This window comes from Herpailurus yagouaroundi, unplaced genomic scaffold (genome assembly GCF_014898765.1).
Source record: "Herpailurus yagouaroundi ecotype Mexico unplaced genomic scaffold, PumYag 100, whole genome shotgun sequence".
Lineage (NCBI taxonomy): Eukaryota > Metazoa > Chordata > Mammalia > Carnivora > Felidae > Herpailurus > Herpailurus yagouaroundi.
The window spans coordinates 43,645,188-43,663,405 of record NW_024412391.1 but is presented as its reverse complement, the minus strand read 5'-3'; the positions used below and the strand labels follow the sequence as shown (position 1 = coordinate 43,663,405).

The window sequence follows — 18,218 nt, the reverse complement described above, 5'->3', positions numbered from 1 at the left end:
TTTAGTAACCTTAGGTTTTTGGAAGGTATAGCCTCTGTGGAAGAGGTTGGATAGGCTGCATCTACACTGGTCAGTACAAAGGTCCAGCATCATTAGCAAGATGCTTCTACACCTCCCTGTCTGACTCTGGGCCCTGGCTCTGCCCTGCCATAACCATGTAGACAGATCTCTTGCTAATTCCAACTGCCTCACTCTTAAATTATTATGAATTAAGATGTCTCTATTTTTCCATTATCTCAATTTTAAGTATAGGAGAGTTGTTCCCAGGTGTATCACAATATCTTTAGTCTTTACGAATTTTTGTCGCCTGGGAATGCAAGCTGGTGCAGCCACTCTGGAAAACAGTATGAAAATACCCTACAACCCAGCAATTTCACTACTAGGTATTTATCCAAGGGATACAGGGGTGCTGTTTCGAAGGGACACATGCACCCCAGTGCTTATAGCAGCACTATCGACAATAGCCAAAGTATGAGAAGAGCCCAAATGTCCACTGATGGATGAATGGATAAAGATAATGTGGTATATGTATACAATGGAGTATTACTTGGCAATCAAAAAGAATGAAATTTGTCATTTGCAACTACATGGATGGAACCGGAGGGTATTAGGCTAAGTGAAATTAGTCAGAGAAAGACAAATATCATATGACTTCACTCACATGAGGACGTTAAGAGACAAAACAGATGAACATAAGGGAAGGGAAACAAAAATAATATAAAAACACGGAGGGGGACAAAACAGAAGAGACTCTTAAATATGGAGAACAAACAGAGGGTTCCTGGAGGGGGTGTGGGAGAGGGGGATGGGTTAAATGGGTCAGGGGCATTAAGGAATCTACTCCTGAAATCATTGTTGCACTATATGCTAACTAATTTGGGTGTAAATTTAAAAAATAAATCAATTAATTAAATGTTTTAAATGTTTTTTAAAAAAGCACTTTTTTCACCTATTTCTCTGGATTTAGGTTCATCTGTGTGCCAGGACCCATCAATGGCATGTAATGGTATGTAATGCATAGAAGAAGGGATGAACTAAAGACAAAATCTGCTTTGCTGGGTTGGGGGAAGGAGGGAGGATGAAAGCATGTAGGCCCAGAGTAATGTAAAGGAACGGCACCTCCCTTTCACATATCCATCGGAAGCAACTATTCACTCCGCGTTTTTTAATCTTTCCAAATAGAAAAGCATGCTGTTACTTCAAGATTACACTACACTTGAAAAACTGACAAAAACAGTTTGTGCCTACATCTTGAAACATTTGGTCAACCATGATGGAGCCCACTCAGCAAGAGGCTTTTAAAGTTCTCATTTAACAAGAACCGAGTGGATGCCAGCTTACATCCCAAGAGAATTACTTAACCAAACATGCTCGGCCTTACAACCCGGGAATAACAAGACGAAGTTTCCAAGTTTTTAAAGAGAAAACAAAAGAAGAGACCATCTAATTAAGCCTCGTTCATCCAGCAGAAAACGCACACAGAAATGATAGAAGTCCCAAGCCTTTTGGCATAGATCAGCAGCATCTCCAAGGAAATTCCTAGACAACAAAAATGAAAATGAAGCACAAGTCGTATGCCCTTGATGCTACTGCTTAAAAAGAGAAATCAGTATCTTTTGCAAAATAAAAATGGGACGGAAGGAACAGACCAGAATATATCCTTAACCTGGGATGCTGTCGACTCACTTTATCTCCTAGTTTGGTTTGAATTTTTTCCATCATTCTTTCATTTAAAAATATGTCTCTAGCTCTCTTCCAAAGCACTCTGGACTCAGTGATGACACCAAGGTGGTAGAGATATAACAACCACCATAACGACAGCAAAGACAGCACTTTGTATGTGTCAGGCTCTCCAGGACTAAAAAGGTAGTGTTATTATCCCCATTTTATAATATGAGGAAATTTAAGTAGAGAGAGGTTAAAGAAATAATCTGTCCAAAGTCACACAGCCAGCATATAGTAGAGCCGAGATTTAAGCCCAGGCAGAGCTTAAACCCTCCAGGGTTTATATTTTTATATCACTGAATTCACAATATATCAATTCATGATTTCTAACACACAAAAGCTTGATAACTACCATGGGTTACATTCTCATAAAAGATTCTAAAAGCTGAAATGATGCATCATTGTAGGTTAAACCTGAGTTTCCAACAGAAATAGGGATATGATAAAAGGATATTGAAAGAGGAATGTCCACATTTTTATGGAAATGACCACAAATAACATATTTAACCAATTATAAATGCCCTTTCAAAACAGGTCAACCTTTTTTTATAATTTTTTTTTTAATGTTTATTCATTTTTGAGAGACAGAGAGAGACAGAGCATGAGCGGGGAAGGGGCAGAGAGAGAGGGAGACACAGAATGTGAAGCAGGCTCCAGGCTCTGAACTGACAGCACAGAGCCCGACGCGGGGCTCGAACTCACGAACCGTGAGATCATGACCTGAGCCGAAGTCGGACGCTCTACCAACTGAGCCGCCACCCAGGCGCCCCCAACTTTTTTTATTTTAATGAACTCTGTGCCCAACGTGGGGCTTGAACTCATGACCCCAAGATCAAGAGTCGCATGCTCTACCGACTGAGCCAGCCAGGCACCCCTAGAATAGGTTAACATTTAAGGGCACAAATACATTGAATAAATACCATCAAACATGTCAAAGATTTTTATCATGTCAAGTTTTTATTTCCTTCATAACCCATCTAGGGTTCCTTCATAACCCTTCTACCACTAGCTAAGGCTTGAAGCAGGATCAGAACATTCTAAAGCATTTCTTCAGCTGATACAGCAGGTGTCCATCTTGCACCTTGAGGAGAGGGGTGAGCCGCTGAGCAAAGCAGAGACAAGAGGCAGACAGAAAGGAATCTGATTACACCTGTGCCCAAAATTCGACTGTGCCTCGGACCACTCGCCCAACTCTAGGTTACATCCAATGCCAAATCCCCACTTTTTGCTTTTTAAAAAAGAAAAAGCACTTCTTCGAGGAAATGTCCAAAGATCGTTAGAACCAGCTGGTTGCTTTTTGATCCAGATATCTCTATTTTGGGACTTTCTCTCCCTGCAAATTTCCCACTGAAAGCACAGTCAACATTAGAAACCAACTAGCCAGTCTGTGCAATCTTTGTGGGGGGTGGGACGGGAGGGGGGGGGGCGGGGAAGACTTGTTTTCTTTGGCTGCCATTTTATCAGCTTCACCTGATACAGCAATATTGGGAGAAAGGCAGGGGACACGTGTTCTCAAAACGGAAGCGTCAACACAAATAGGCTCTGAACTGCCGAACCATTAAACCTTCCGTTACACTGTTGTGCACGGCGGCAAGAAGTTTCAAGATTTTCACCTACATTTTTCCATCCCGTTCCAAATCTGGCCTTTGCTTTTTTAGTAGCAGAATGAAACTCATTTTTTCTTTTGCCCAACATTTTACAAATTTAAATATAGCTATGAAATAATAACACTGACACTTCAATATACCAGAACCTATTCGTTCATATTAACATTACCTTTCAAAGTAGTGCTCTTAGGAAATCACACTTGTTCAAAGGACACTGCCACCATTCAAAACGTTGTTTAGGCTGCCGGCACAAATCACTTATCAACAAACGTCTTCATTTTATTATGGCATGGTATTTTCCTCTCAGGCCCAAAGCTTTCTTAGCCTTTATCTTTCTCCTTTCATTCACTGAAGTCTCACATTCTCCTACCGTCCACTGCTCTTATCATCAACACTCAGAGGACCTCACAGAGCCAAGGTCTTAGGGAAACCTGAGATGTGAGGGAGAGAAGATGTGGGAACAGAGCATTCTCTCTTTCGGGCTGTTGCCTCAGTGTGAACCATCCACAGAACTTTTCCCACCCCGTGCTGGGGGCAGGGATGGGAGCTACAGACAAGAGGCTGAGGCAAGTCTTCGCTCTTCACTAATCTGGGAGGAGTAGCTGCCCAGAATCGATCTTCTTTCCTTCCTCACACCCACTTACACACCTCAAGGACGGGGGGGGGGGGGGGGGAAGGAAAATCCAATGACTAGTCTCTGTCCTAGAATCTTCTCATTTCTATTTAGGGATCTGAGAGATCCTGTCTCTGTGACTTTCATTTCAGTCTATGCCATTTCTGTTTGGAGGTAAGCAAAGATTATCTACAATATTTTTATAGTTCCTGAGTGAAATGAAAGGACTCTTAACAGTTAATTATTCGTTCCTCATCAAAAACTGCTTCAGTACTTTATTAAAGTCCAAATGCAATTTTAAAGAAACTCCCTTGTCATATTATTTAGTCTGGCCACCTGAGACGTACCTAATACCCTGCCACATCCAACTCAACCTGTTTCATTCTCCACAGCACTACGTGCACGGCTAGAGTAGGTATTCGACCTGTATGTGCTGCCCTAAGGTAGAAATCTCTAGAAACCTAAACTTGCTCTGTGCATAAGCATTACATTTCTTAGCATTTCCATCAAGTCTATCATCCAGAAGTGAGCTGTTTAATTTTATTTTTCCTCTCGCTGTTTTCTGTATCTCTCAGGAAATTTTTAGTATTCTCCCAATTCTGGGATTACACTCAGCCCTTAGTTACCACTCTACAACTTGTACAAGAGTTTCCTTCATATCTCAAAAAACAAAACTCCAAATTCATGTTACTAATACATGATCTCCCGTCACGTGAGTTATTGCTAAACTTTAACAAATCCAAATAAGACCTGACCAGTGGATGCTATCATCTAACAGGATATATTCTAGTCCAAATATTCTTGAAACGATAGCCTAAAAACAAAACACTAGAGGTCTGTCCTAACTCAGCTCTGTAATCCATTAGGGCACACAGTGTTTCTAGGTTGTCTCCTGGTTTATGGCCAATAACATATTTATTCATAAAGTGCTGCCATAAAATATTTATGAAGTACATTCACATATATTCTCTCCTTTAAGCCTCATACTCTAATGACATAGGTTGTCCACATTCCCATTTTACAGATGAGGAAATCAACGGAGGTGAACTAACTTGCCCCCACTAAGACAGCAGGGAAGTATCTAAGCTGGAATTCAAAGTAAGTTTCCTATCCCTAAGCCTATTTTTTCTTTATTGCGAAGTTATTTTTTTATTTTGTTTAAGTTTAGTCTCAGGTTAGCTAACATACAGTATTATCCTGGCTTCAGGAGTAGATTCCCATGATTCGTCACTTGCATACAACACCAGGGTTCATCCCAAGTGCCCTCCTCAATGCCTATCCCCCATTCCCCCTCCCCCCCAAACCCCACCCCCATCAACCCTCAGTTTGTTCTCTGTATTTATGAGTGTCTCATGTTTTGCCTCCCCCCCTGTTTTTATCTCATTTTTCCTTCCCTTCCTGTATGGTCATCTGTTAAGTTTCTCAAATTCCACATATAAGTGAAATCATATGATATCTATCTTTTTCTGACTCATTTAGCTTTGCATAATACCATCCAGTTCCATCCACGTTGTTGTAAATGACAAGATCTCATTCTTTTAAATCAATGACACGTATTTCCATTGTGTACATATATGTATATACACCACATCTTCTTTATCCATTCATCAGTTGATGGACATTTGGGCTTTTTCCATAATTTGGCTATTGATGATAACACCTAAGCCTATTCTTGTCCTAAGACTAATTGTGCCCTCAATAACATAGGAAGCTATTTCCACCAAACTATCTGGTTTCACAGCACAGTCCATAATGCTACTGAAAGAAAACTAATACAGAGCCAAAGCAAGCCCCTTTGACCTAACCTGGGAAACGCTCCAAGTCACCTACCCAAGAATAGATCCCCCTCAATCTTTATTGCACACCTGGATGTTGGATCAAAGTTAACAACTATATATATATATATATATATATATATATATATAACAACAAATACATAATACGTATAAAATTAACAGTGAAATAGGTTTACAATTCCATTGGGTATACTCTTAAGTTGTCACTTACTGAAACATACATTTATTTTTAATTTTTATTTATTTTTTTAATGTTTATTTATTTTTGAGACAGAGTGCAAGTGGGGGAGGGGCAGAGACAGCGGGAGACACAGAATCCCAAGCAGGCTCCAGGCTCTGAGCTGTCAGCACAGAGCCTGACGTGGGGCTCAAACCCACGAACCATGAGACCATAACCTGAGCTGAAGGTGGACGCCCAACCAAGCTATCCAGGCACCCCTATTTTTAAACATTAAAATCTACAACAAATATAAAGAAAAGGCCTTACCTGTTCACCTGCATCTTGAAACTCTTTGCATGCATCAGGGAACACATCATAAATAATGAGTGGATAGCCATGTTTCATGAGATTTTTTGCCATTGGATTCCCCATGTTGCCCAGTCCAATGAATCCAACTGGAGTCTTAGATGCCATTGACCTAGAACACACTGATTTCAATAAATTACTTTCAACAGAGGCAGTGACATTTTTTTATTGTAAACATTCATTCAATATCAGAAAGTCAATTGTTGTTTTTATTTTGTTTTAATGTTTTTTTATTTTTTTAAGGTTTATTTATTTTTGAAAGAGAGAGAGGGGGGCAGAGTGAGAGCTGGAGATGGGCAGAGGGAGAGACACAGAACCAAAGCAGGCTCCAGGCTCTGAGCTGTTAGCACAGAGCCCGACACAGGGCTCGAACTCACGAACTGTGAGATCGTGACCTGAGCCAAAGTCAGATGCTTAACCGACTGAGCCAACCGCCCCTATATGTTTTCTATTTAAAAGAATTTTTTTGTTAAATGCTAGTTTTAAACTAATGATCTAATCACATTTAAAGACATCAACCATGGGGGGCCGCCTGGGTGGCTCAGTCAGTTAAGTATCTGACTCTTGATCTCCGTTCAGGTCATGATCTCATGGTTTGAGAGTTTGAGCCCCACAAGGGGCTCTGCACTGATAATGTGGAGCTTGCTTGGGATTCTCTCTCTCTCTCTCTCCTTCTCTCTCTGCCCCTCCCCTGCTTCCTCTCTCTCTCAAAATAAATAAGTAAACTTTAAAAAATAAAGACATCAACCATGTACGGACACACTTCTTATTTAGTTCTGCAGGAAACAACTACATAGTTTTAAGCACTCTCTCCTGCTTTCTACCTCTATAACATCCCTTTATCATTTTTAACAATAAATTTTAAAAGGTTATCATTTCTAAAATGTTAAGTACTTTAACTATTACATGAAGTATTCTAGATTCCCCATATCTATATTATCTCCTTTAAATGTGTATGAAACACTGAAGATATTCAATAAAACATCTATCTTGGACAAGGTCCAAGAATGGAAAAGTTTTTTACCTTCCTACACCCACATTGATGGAAACCACCCCCTCCAATGGTATTTTAAGAATCTTAGTAAAACGTTAAACCCAGGAGAATGTATTTCAGCTAAGTCACCAGTTTATGAATTGGGTTCCAGGAAAGAAGACAGGGATGCTTCCATGGGCCTTAAATGGCAAGGGTAACAGTTTCAGTGACTGGGGTTAACAACTCCACGCACTTTCAGAGGAGTGGCATTTCCATTTATAGGGAAAAAAAAATTGTTTTTAGAGAGCTGCATGCAAGTTTTGTTTCATTTGATTTTTTTTTTTTTTTTCACAAAAGGCCTTTTGAAATCATACTGGGGCACACAATTCAAAATAATGCCTTTTGAAAGAGAGAGCAAAGGGACTTTGCATTGCCATGAAAATAACCTTAGACACTCTTTCTTCATTTCTAGATTTAGGACTCCACTCAACAAATATTTACTGCATAAAATACTATGATAGAGTTCAAAGATAGACAGAAGCGAGACACATACAGTCCTTGCCCTCGAAAAGCTCCCAGACTACTGAGAGAAGAAACAACTTCACTCGCCCTTTCCCTGGTCATTCCCAGCTTTATTTCTCCTGTCTCCCAAAGACTCCCATGATAAAACCGTGTAGCATACCAACTAATCACTGTCACCCTTTCAGTTCCAGGTCCTCTCAACTGATGAATCCCTGCTCTTCCTTCAATTTTTTTTAAAATTTTTTTTTAATGTTTTTATTTATTTTTGAGATAGAGAGAGACAGAGCATGAGCAGGGGAGGGGCAGAGAGAGAGAGAGAGAGGGAGACACAGAATCCAAAGCAGGCTCCAGGCTCCGAGCTGTCAGCACAGAGCCCCACGTGGGGCTTGAACTCACGGACTGTGAGATCATGACCTGAGCTGATGTCAGACGCTTAACCGGCTGAGCCACCCAGGCGCCCCTCTTCCTTCAATTTAATCTAAATGCAATTAGCCTGACTGAAAGCAAATTATTTGAAGCCCTAAAGCTTAAGAAGTAGAGATCTTCCGGGGCACCTAGCTGGGTCAGCTGGTGGAGAGTGTGACTCTGGATCTGGATCTTGTGAGTTCAAGCCCCACATTGTAGAGATTACTTAAAAATAAAATCTTAAAAAAGAAAAGAAAAAGAAATAGAGGTCTTCTTGGGTTAGAAGCTTATTTAATTCCTACACTTGATGATTGACTCTAACATTTCTGTTAAATATGGGCATTATTCTTGTGCAGCATCACCTTAGCAGTGCTAAGTTTAACACAGTGGGTATAATAGGAGTCCTGTGTCTGACTTTCTGGTCCACCAGGGGTTCAATGACAGAGAAATGACACCTAATTGAAATTTTATTTTGATATTAAATAGATGAGAAGTATACTTTGTATGAGAACTCTAACACTGATAACTAATAATGCTAATAACTATTGTGCCACACAATGGTATTAAGCTTAGAAAGGTGTAATTTAACTAAAAACATTAGAAATTAGGAAGACTGTGATTTGTAGACAGTCCATTTAACAGGCACCTCACTCTAGGTCAAACAATAAGTATGGCAGAACCACAATTCATTCACACACTCAACAAATATGAAGCAACTCTCCGATGTACCATGCCAGATGCCACAGGAGACACAATGACATACAGTCCTTGCTTTCAACAAGCTTAAAATCCAAAAGGAAATAAACTACGTACATGAACACTAACACAAGAAAGTCAAGGATGAAGTATAAAAAACAGTGCTGACATAATGGAGAACTCATCTGGTTGGCACTTAAAGAAGACAGCAGTTGACCTGAGTATTTTAGGATTTCAAATGGAAAGGAGAGTAGGAAGGAAGGGAACTCCATATAAAAAAGGAACATGAGTATATGCAAGGAAATAGGAAAGCCAAGAAAAAAAAATTAGTAACAGTAAACATTAATATTCTTGGCAATTTGATTCCTTTCCAGATACTAAGCACTTTATAAATAGCACTGTCATCATATCTTATCATTATGCCTTTCAGTTGAAAGCCGTGACACTTAGTGAATTTAAATAAAATGCCCAAGACCTTACTAAACTATAATGCCAAGACTCAAATTCAGTCAAATCTGACTCTAGGTTCTTCACTTTTAACCACTGTATGACACTGCCCTCCGTTCTTCCTAGAGGATGCACAAAGAAACAAAACAACAAAAATTAAGATTGAAACAAACAATGCAACCATAATGTGGAAGGCTGGGAAGCATGCTAAACAATCTGACTATATTTTGTAAGCAAGAAGTAGTGCCACAGGCAGCAATCTCTTTGACACTGTCGGCCTTAGCAACATTTTTCTAGATATGTCTCCTCAAGGGTAACAAAAGCAAAAATAAACTATTGGGACTAATACAAAGACTAACATAAATATAATAGTAATACTACTATAGGTCTGTCTTTGTCCATTTGAGCTGCTATAACAAATATACCATAGACTGAATGGCTTAAACAACTAACATTTACTTCTCACAGTTCTGGAAGCCAGAACATCCAAGATCAAGGTGGCAACAGATCCAGTGTCTGGAGAGAGCCCACTTCCTGGCTTGTATATGGCCATCTTCTTATATCCTCAAATGGTACAGAGCATAGAGTGAGAGGATGAGCTCTATTGTCTCTAAGGATACTAATCCCATTCATTAGGTCTCCACCCTTAGAACCGAATTACTTCCCAAAGGTCCCAACTCCTAATACCATCACATGGGGGATTAGGATTTCAACATATGGGGGGGGGGCGCCCCCAAACATTCAGTTCATAAATAAGGTCAGAGTTAATAAAAGATGGTGGCCATAGAAAAGACAGAAATGAGAAATATTTCAAGATGTTTCAAAGAAGTAAAAGGACATAGCAGTAGATTGGATTATGGACTAAAATAAGGAAAAGATCAAAGGTGACAGCAAGAAAATAATGCTATCAATAACCTAAGTGGAGAAATCGAAAAAGGACCATCTCCATTTTAATTAAAGTAACTGTGAACTGTCAATGAGCTGAAAGATGTCCCACAGACTTAGAAATATGATAACTAATTATAATCATCTCAGAGATAGAATGAGAAAGAGACATATTTGGTAACAATCTGCTTTAAGGTGAGAACTGAAATCATGGCAGTTGATAAAACTGCCAAATGAGAGTAGAGTTAAAGAGACTGAAGAACAGGGGAGCCTGCATGGCTCAGCTGGTTAAGCGTGTGACTCTTGGTTTCAGCTCAGGTCATGATCTCATGGTCATGAGATCGAGCCCCATGTCAGGGCTCTGAGCTCACAGTGTGGAGCCTGCCTGGGATGTGTATATATATATATGTGTGTGTGTATATATATATATGTGTGTATATGTGTGTATGTGTGTGTGTGTGTGTGTGTGTGTGTGTGTGTGTAGTGTGTGTGTGTATATATATACATATATATACATATATATACATATATACATATAAGAACGTCAACATTTAGAAGTCAAAAAGAAGGGGCGCCTGGGTGGCGCAGTCGGTTAAGCGTCCGACTTCAGCCAGGTCACGATCTCGCGCTCCGTGAGTTCGAGCCCCGCGTCAGGCTCTGGGCTGATGGCTCAGAGCCTGGAGCCTGTTTCCGATTCTGTGTCTCCCTCTCTCTCTGCCCCTCCCCCGTTCATGCTCTGTCTCTCACTATCCCAAAAATAAAAAAAAATTGAAAAAAAAAAATTAAAAAAAAAAAAAAAAAAAAAAGAAGCCAACCCTGAACTGACAAAGATATTAAAATTAGAGAACAAGACTATTAAAAGTTGTAAGAACTGTAGTTCATATATTCTAAAAGTAGAGATAGGAAGATACAAAAAGACCCAAAATTGAATTTTGCAAGATGAAAATGACCATGTGTAAGATGAAAATTATTGGGGCGCCTGGGTGGCTCAGTCAATTAAGCGTCCAACTTCAGCTCAGGTCATGATCTCACGGTTCAGGATTTCAAGCTCCACAACGGGCTCTGTGCTGACAGCTCAGAGCCTGGAGCCTGCTTCAGATTGTGTCTCCCTCTCTGTCTGCCCCTCCCCAACTCGCACTCTATTCCTCCCTCTCAAAAATAAATATTTAAATTTTTTTTTTAATTTTTAAATGTCCAAATTTTATGAGAACTATAAATCTTCACCACAAAATTCAACAGGTTCAATGAACCCCAACAGAAGAAACTTAAACACGACTATACCAAGATACATCATAATCTAAATGTTCAAAAGCAGCCGGAGGAAAAGATATTATATACAGAGGAACAAAGATAAGGCAGATTTCTTGTCAGAAACAAAGCAAGTGAGAACACAGTATAGCATCATCTTTAAAGTACTGGAACAACTGTCAAGGTAGGAATCTATCCAGTGAAAATACATAACTACAAGTATTTGTGTATGTAAAGGGACAGGAGGAAATCTGGAAGAGTGTTGACTATCTTGATTGAGGTGATGATTTCACAGGTAAATACATATATCAAAACTCATCAAATTGTGTACTTTAAATATGTACAGTTTATTATAAGTCAACTATATTACAATAAAGCTGTTTTTTTTAAGTTTATCTTTATTTATTTTGAGACTGAGAAAGCATGAGAAGGAGAGGGGCAGAAAGAGAGGGAGGAGAGAATCCAAAGCACACTCCACGCTCAGCACAGAGCCTGCCACAGCTTGATCCCACGACCAGTGCCAATATCAATAGGCAGACACTTAACTGACTGAGCCACCCAAGTGCCCTGCAATAAAGCTGTTTTTAAAAAATCAACATGTTTACAGAACAAACAAGACAATTCTCAAATAAAAGATATTAAAGTGATACATCAACCAAATGCAATGGGTGAAGTTTGAACGGATCATGATTTGGAAAAAAAGAAAAGAAAAAGCTATAAAAGATACTCTTCTTAAGAAAATTATGGAATTTTAAATACGAACTGGATATAAAAGCATGTCATGGAAATGCTAATTATCTTCAGTGATGGTTTCGTTATGGAGAAGACCGTCCTTATTCTACGGAGATTCACCCTGCGTTATTTAGGTTGAAGTGTCATGATATCTGCATTTTACTTTTAAATGATGCAGGCAGGACATGAATATATTTGGAAAAAAATAAAGCAAATATGGCAAAATGGTAGCAACTGTTGACTCTAAGCAAAGAGTACATAGATATACATGTATTATTCTTTGAATACTTTTGCTTGAAACTTTTCATAATAAAACAAAGGGGAAAAAAACTTAGCATATCTATATGGAAAAAATACCACAAACATGACTAAATAGAAATAACTAGGAAAAACACTTGCAACACAAAATAGACATAGCATTACTTTAGTTTATACGCAAACAGCTCTTTAAAATCGAGAAGAAAATTATGAATAATCCATTTTTAAAGTAGACAAAAATCACAAAATAACAGAAAATATGTAGATGACAACATTTTAAAAGTACACTCAATTCTGTCATAATTGGAATACTATAAAACAAAGCAATGTAATACTGTTTTTCACCTATCAGATGAACAAATTTCTTTCTCTGGTAAGACTACTAGCAAGGAAGGACTGAAGAAAACATGCACACACACTGCAGAATTACATATGAGGTTAGCTTGCTGGATGGCAATTTGAAAAAAATGATCTACAACTGAATTTTATTATGAAATTTAAATTTAAAATGCATGTACTCTGTCGGGCTCTGTGCTGACAGCTCAGAGCCCGGAGTCTGCTTCGGATTGTGTCTCCCTCTCTCTCTGCCCCTCCCCTGCTCACGCTCTGTCTCTCTCTCTCTCTCAAAAATAAACATTAAAAAAAATTTTTTAAAAAGAAAAAAAACAAAATGCATGTACTCTGAGGCAGTAATTCCATGTCTAGGAATTTATGCTATACTGAGGGCTCAGCACAGTTTTTCTTAAAGGGTCAGGTAAAAATTCAGCTTTCTGGGCCAAGAGGCCTATGTCACGCTATTCAACTCATCCACTCTAGTTTTAAAGCAGCCAGAGACAAGCTATAAACAAATGATTGTGCTTGTATTCCAATACAATTTTATTTACGAAAACAGGGGCCCAGCTATAGGCCATAATTTGCTGACTCATACTACATATAAACTCTGAACACAAAAATGTATTTTATCATAGTATTATTTGTAACAGCAGAAAAACTGTAAACTAAAAACACATTAACAGGACACTTAATTCATAAAAACTAAATATACATTAAGAGGACGCTTGATAATCCACAGAAAATCGATACAATGACAGATTATACAGATGTTCAAAAGAATGTGTTATCTAAAAGTATAATGAAAAATTCTCCAGGATAGGTCATTTAGCCAAAAAAAGATAAAGAGCATTATACATAATAACATGCCATGTACAAGGAAAGAAAAGAATACATATGCATTAACTTTTACTAAATTTCTGTAAGAGTATGTAAGAGACAGTAGTTACATCTAGAGAGGTAGAATGATGGGTCAGAGTTAGAGAAAAGACTATTTTTTACAATCTTTTGAGTTTTTACCATGTGCATATAACTTTTGTAACTACTTTTATAATAAAGTAAAATAGATGAATTGGCATATAATGAGTGTTTAATAATGTTATACTAGTGAATGACTAGAGAGAGGTTTCATCAAATGGGCATATGGGGATAAAAGTCAGTTCTGAAGCAATTACAACATAAAGATTGTGATAAAGTAGATCCAGCAAAGATAATGTGTTACAGCAACCATTGAACATTGCAGGTTGACTCTCTAATATCCCTTCCTCCCAGACCCAGGGTCAAGTTCCAAATAACTAAGCCAATCATGGGACATCTAGGTGGCTCAGTCGGGTAAGAATCCCAACTTCAACTCAGGTCATGATCTTGTGGTGTGTGAGTTCAAGACCTGCATCAGGCTCACACTGATGGTATGGAGCCTGCTTTGGGTTCTCTCTCTCTCTCTCTCTCTCTCTCTCTCTCTCAAAATAAATAAATAAGCTTAAAAAAAAATAACTAAACCAATCATTGTGATGCCATCTCTCTACATCTGACTGGTTCCACAGACTGACAGCCCTGAATAAAATATTTGGAAATGCTGTGAGTAATCTGAATATGGAAGAGAGAATGAACTAGAAATTAACAAAAGGATTGTATCTAATCAGCAAATTTCTGTGACTATCAGTAACACTACTTAAGTGGCAGCCAAGAAGAACACAGACCACAGACAACAGAAGTTACCCAGAATAAGAGCAGGAGGTGGAGAAAAAATAATACCCAGAATGCTGTTAAAGGCATTGCTGAAATCCCTGATTATAAATAAGTCTGAAGTCTCAGCTGGATAGAGACAAACCTAGAGAGGACTTAACGAAATGAGGGAGCAGAAAAGTGTCTATGTATTTGGGGGAAGAAAAGGGGGTCACAGGACCAAGTGTAAGGATGATGATATACAGCATGTTGGTTAACAGAATGGTGGGGCGGGGGGGATATTAACCAGAAGACTAGTTCAACTTTTGAAATATTGACAGTATAGAATTTCTAGCAATGATATTTTGGATGAGCTGAAGTAGAGTGTTGATGTAAGTTGTTCAAGTTGAGGCCCAGCTATGGCCTCAGTTGTTCTCTTCGTTTCACCTTTGCTTGGAGCAAAGACAGAAAAGGCAAGTATAATTATATGATTTAATGTCAAAAGAGAAGAGAGCATTTACTGATCCTATTTAAGAACTCTGAATTTAGAAGACCTAGGTTCCTATCTAGGCAAGGTCAGTTCTTAGATGTGTGCCCTTGAACCGACAAGTTACTTAACTTCTCTAACCATTAAGTTTTATCAACAAGAGTAACTAGTTCAGGTTACCTGAAGATACTTAAGGACTGCTTGAGATAATACATGCAAAGCGTCAAATGGTGACTGGCACATGAGAGTCAATAAGTTACTTGACTTTGTTACTTTCACTGTCCAGTAGTCAAGCAGCAGCACTGGGGTACAAGTCCTAGGCCAAATTCCCATTTTGCCTAGCAGGTAAGGAGAGCCAGAGTGTTAGAAAAAGGGATAGGGAGTATTTTAGGGGATGCTCTCTATCTAAAGAAAGAAGCTCTTAGTTAAGATGAAGCATCAGGAGTGTTCAGACAATATTTATATATGCTTCCGGGGTGCTTGGATAGCTCAGTTGGTTAAGTACCTGATTCTTAATTTCAACTCAGGTCACGATCTCACGGTTCATGGGATCAAGCCCTGTATCGGGCTCTGCGCTGACAGCACAGAGCCTGTTTCGGATTCTCTCTCTCCCTCACTTTCTGATCCATGCCTGCTCACACGTGTGTGTGTGTGTGTGTATGTGTGTGTGCTCTCTCTCTCAAAGGAAATAAACATTTTTTTTTAAAAAAGAATATGCTCCCAAAAAGGTAGAAATTCAAATAAGTATAACAGAATTATTACCCTAAAAGCTTTCAAACTTAAATAATATATCTTCCTTTAAATAAGCCACACACATCAATGTTCGTAGAAACAGCAGAATTAGACCAAAGCTATAATCGGGCTGGCAGAAAATCAGTCAACATGATACACAGGTGTCATTGGTTGAATGATAAAGAAACCAGCTACAAAATTTGGCAACATTAGTTTCTAAATCCACAGATATAAATTTATAAGTTATGTTCTTTTTCTCCAGTGAGACAGGGGCAAAGCTATCCATGTCTTGGTAATATTCAGTTCTACCAAAAACCAGGCTACTCTAAATTTCAAAATGCAAAAATTGAAGAAAACTGGAAAATATGAAAAGTATCATGGTAAGGGGAAGAGCTTACCTCACTACACAAAAATAACCACTATTAGCATTTTGCACAGCCCTTCCAGTCTTTTAAGTGCAATTCCTCATTATATTGTGAGATTATAAGGTATACACGATTTTGTATCCTACTCTATCACATGATATTATGTCTGAACTATTTTATTTGCTTTAATACTATTACCAAACTAAGGGTGGTGACTTACTCTACAAAGACCTTTATCATTTCAGTCAAGACATTTTAGAAATACATATCCTCCCTACGTAATCTCACCAGCCTAAGGTCAACTTTCGGTCCAAGGACAACACGGAGCTTTTCAGAGTGTCGTGTACAACCCTAGAGGTTTAAGGGAAAAACACCACATATTTCATTTATAGTATGTGTTCCTTTGAAAATAGAGAATATTTTGAAATTGAAAACCGAAAATAGATTTCATACATACAAAAAAGAGCCAGTAATTTTAAAAACTTATTCCCATTTCTGCACATGATGCTGGTTAATTTTCCCATTCCACCTTTGGTTAGGTGGTCATTTTAAGATGACCTGATACAAATTATTTTTTTTTTATTTTTTAAAAAAATTTTTTTTTCAACGTTTATTTATTTTTGGGACAGAGAGAGAGAGACAGAGCATGAACGGGGGAGGGGCAGAGAGAGAGGGAGACACAGAATCGGAAACAGGCTCCAGGCTCTGAGCCATCAGCCCAGAGCCCGACGCGGGGCTCGAACTCCCGGACCGCGAGATCGTGACCTGGCTGAAGTCGGACGCCCAACCGACTGCGCCACCCAGGCGCCCCTGATACAAATTATTTTTCCATGTACATGCTGATGAGTCACAATAAATACAAAGGACCTATAATTGGGAGGGTTTTTTTTAATTTTTTTTAACATTTATTTATTATTGAGAGACAGAGAGAGACAGACCGTGAGCAGGGGAGGGGCAGAGAGAGGGAGACACAGAATCCGAAGCAGGCTCCAGGCTCTGAGCCGTCAGCACAGAGCCCAATGTGGGGCTCGAACTAACAAACCGCGTGATCATGACCTGAGCACAAGTCAGACGCTTAACTGAGCCACCCAGGTGCCCCCCAAAACAAAACTTTTTAATAAATGGTGATAAAATAGTAATATATGTACAGCTTAATATTTCTTTTATTTTTCCTTTGTGATGCTTTAAACATTTTAAAATTAAGATATGCTATTAATCGGCAACATTTAGGTCTTTTTTTTTTTTTTTTTTTTTAGTAAATAAATTGTATGGATCTTTCCAATGGTATCATCCATGATATAACCATCCTAAACATAATATGGAAACAAGTATCCCACATAATTCAGAACACTAAATAATGTTACTATTTGAACATGTTCTTTTTCTTTATGTCCCTAGACTCTAAATTTGCACGTAAAACTTTAAAAAAAAATTTTTAAGACTTCAATTTCAAAAAAAATTAACATAAAAGTAAATTTAGTAAAGTTAACAGAAACATTTAAAACAATTCCACTGAGTAAAAACAATTGTTGAAGTTTTAAGTAATCACCAAAAAATGAAATATTTAAAATTTATCATCAATCTATATTCATACACCTTTGGGTCAAAGAACCTAAAGAAGAAGATTATATGCCTAGCCAGCATTGTGAAGTAGACCCATCGAGTTTAGAGGCAAGTATGACAGTTTTAGGCCTCCGGCCCTTTTGAAAGAACTTTCATAACTCTAAAGGGTACATCAAAGGTTCATTAAAATATCATTAGAACACCTTGTAAAACCACTAAACAGCACATATGTCTTCCCTGGCTAATCAAAACTGAAAGAATAGCACATTCATGTGAAAACTGGTGCTACATTTAGTACTGTGGAGAAGTGACTAATATATATACTTTTTAAGTATCTCCAAAGTGGGAGGCATTTTTTTTGTAGCTCAATACATACATGTTAGCTCAAACAGTGGTTCCACTCAAGTTTAGCAGATTCTGTAAGTTTGTATCTTGTTATCGTGATTCTGTATCAGACATCTGTTCTCTTGAATCACATGGAGCCTGACTGTCTTAAGCCAGATAGGAAATTCACTGTTCTTAGGTTTTACCCAGCGGGAGGAAGGGGAGCTATTAAGAACTAAGTTCCCAGCCTGCTACAGTTTTAAGTGATCAGAAAAAATTAATACCAAGGCTTTAAAAAAAAAAAAAATCCTGGGTATGA

The 18,218-nt window shown here is 38.4% G+C and overlaps 1 protein-coding gene across 1 annotated transcript in view; it reads right to left on the bottom strand.

Annotated features, from left to right (window-relative positions):
• Positions 1-18,218, bottom strand: part of HIBADH (3-hydroxyisobutyrate dehydrogenase) — a 111,560-nt gene that overhangs the window by 91,895 nt on the left and 1,447 nt on the right. Inside the window, exon 2 of the mRNA XM_040472379.1 lies at positions 6,229-6,389. Within this exon, the coding sequence (XP_040328313.1) occupies positions 6,229-6,389 (161 nt within the window). The remainder of the gene's footprint in view (positions 1-6,228; positions 6,390-18,218) is intronic.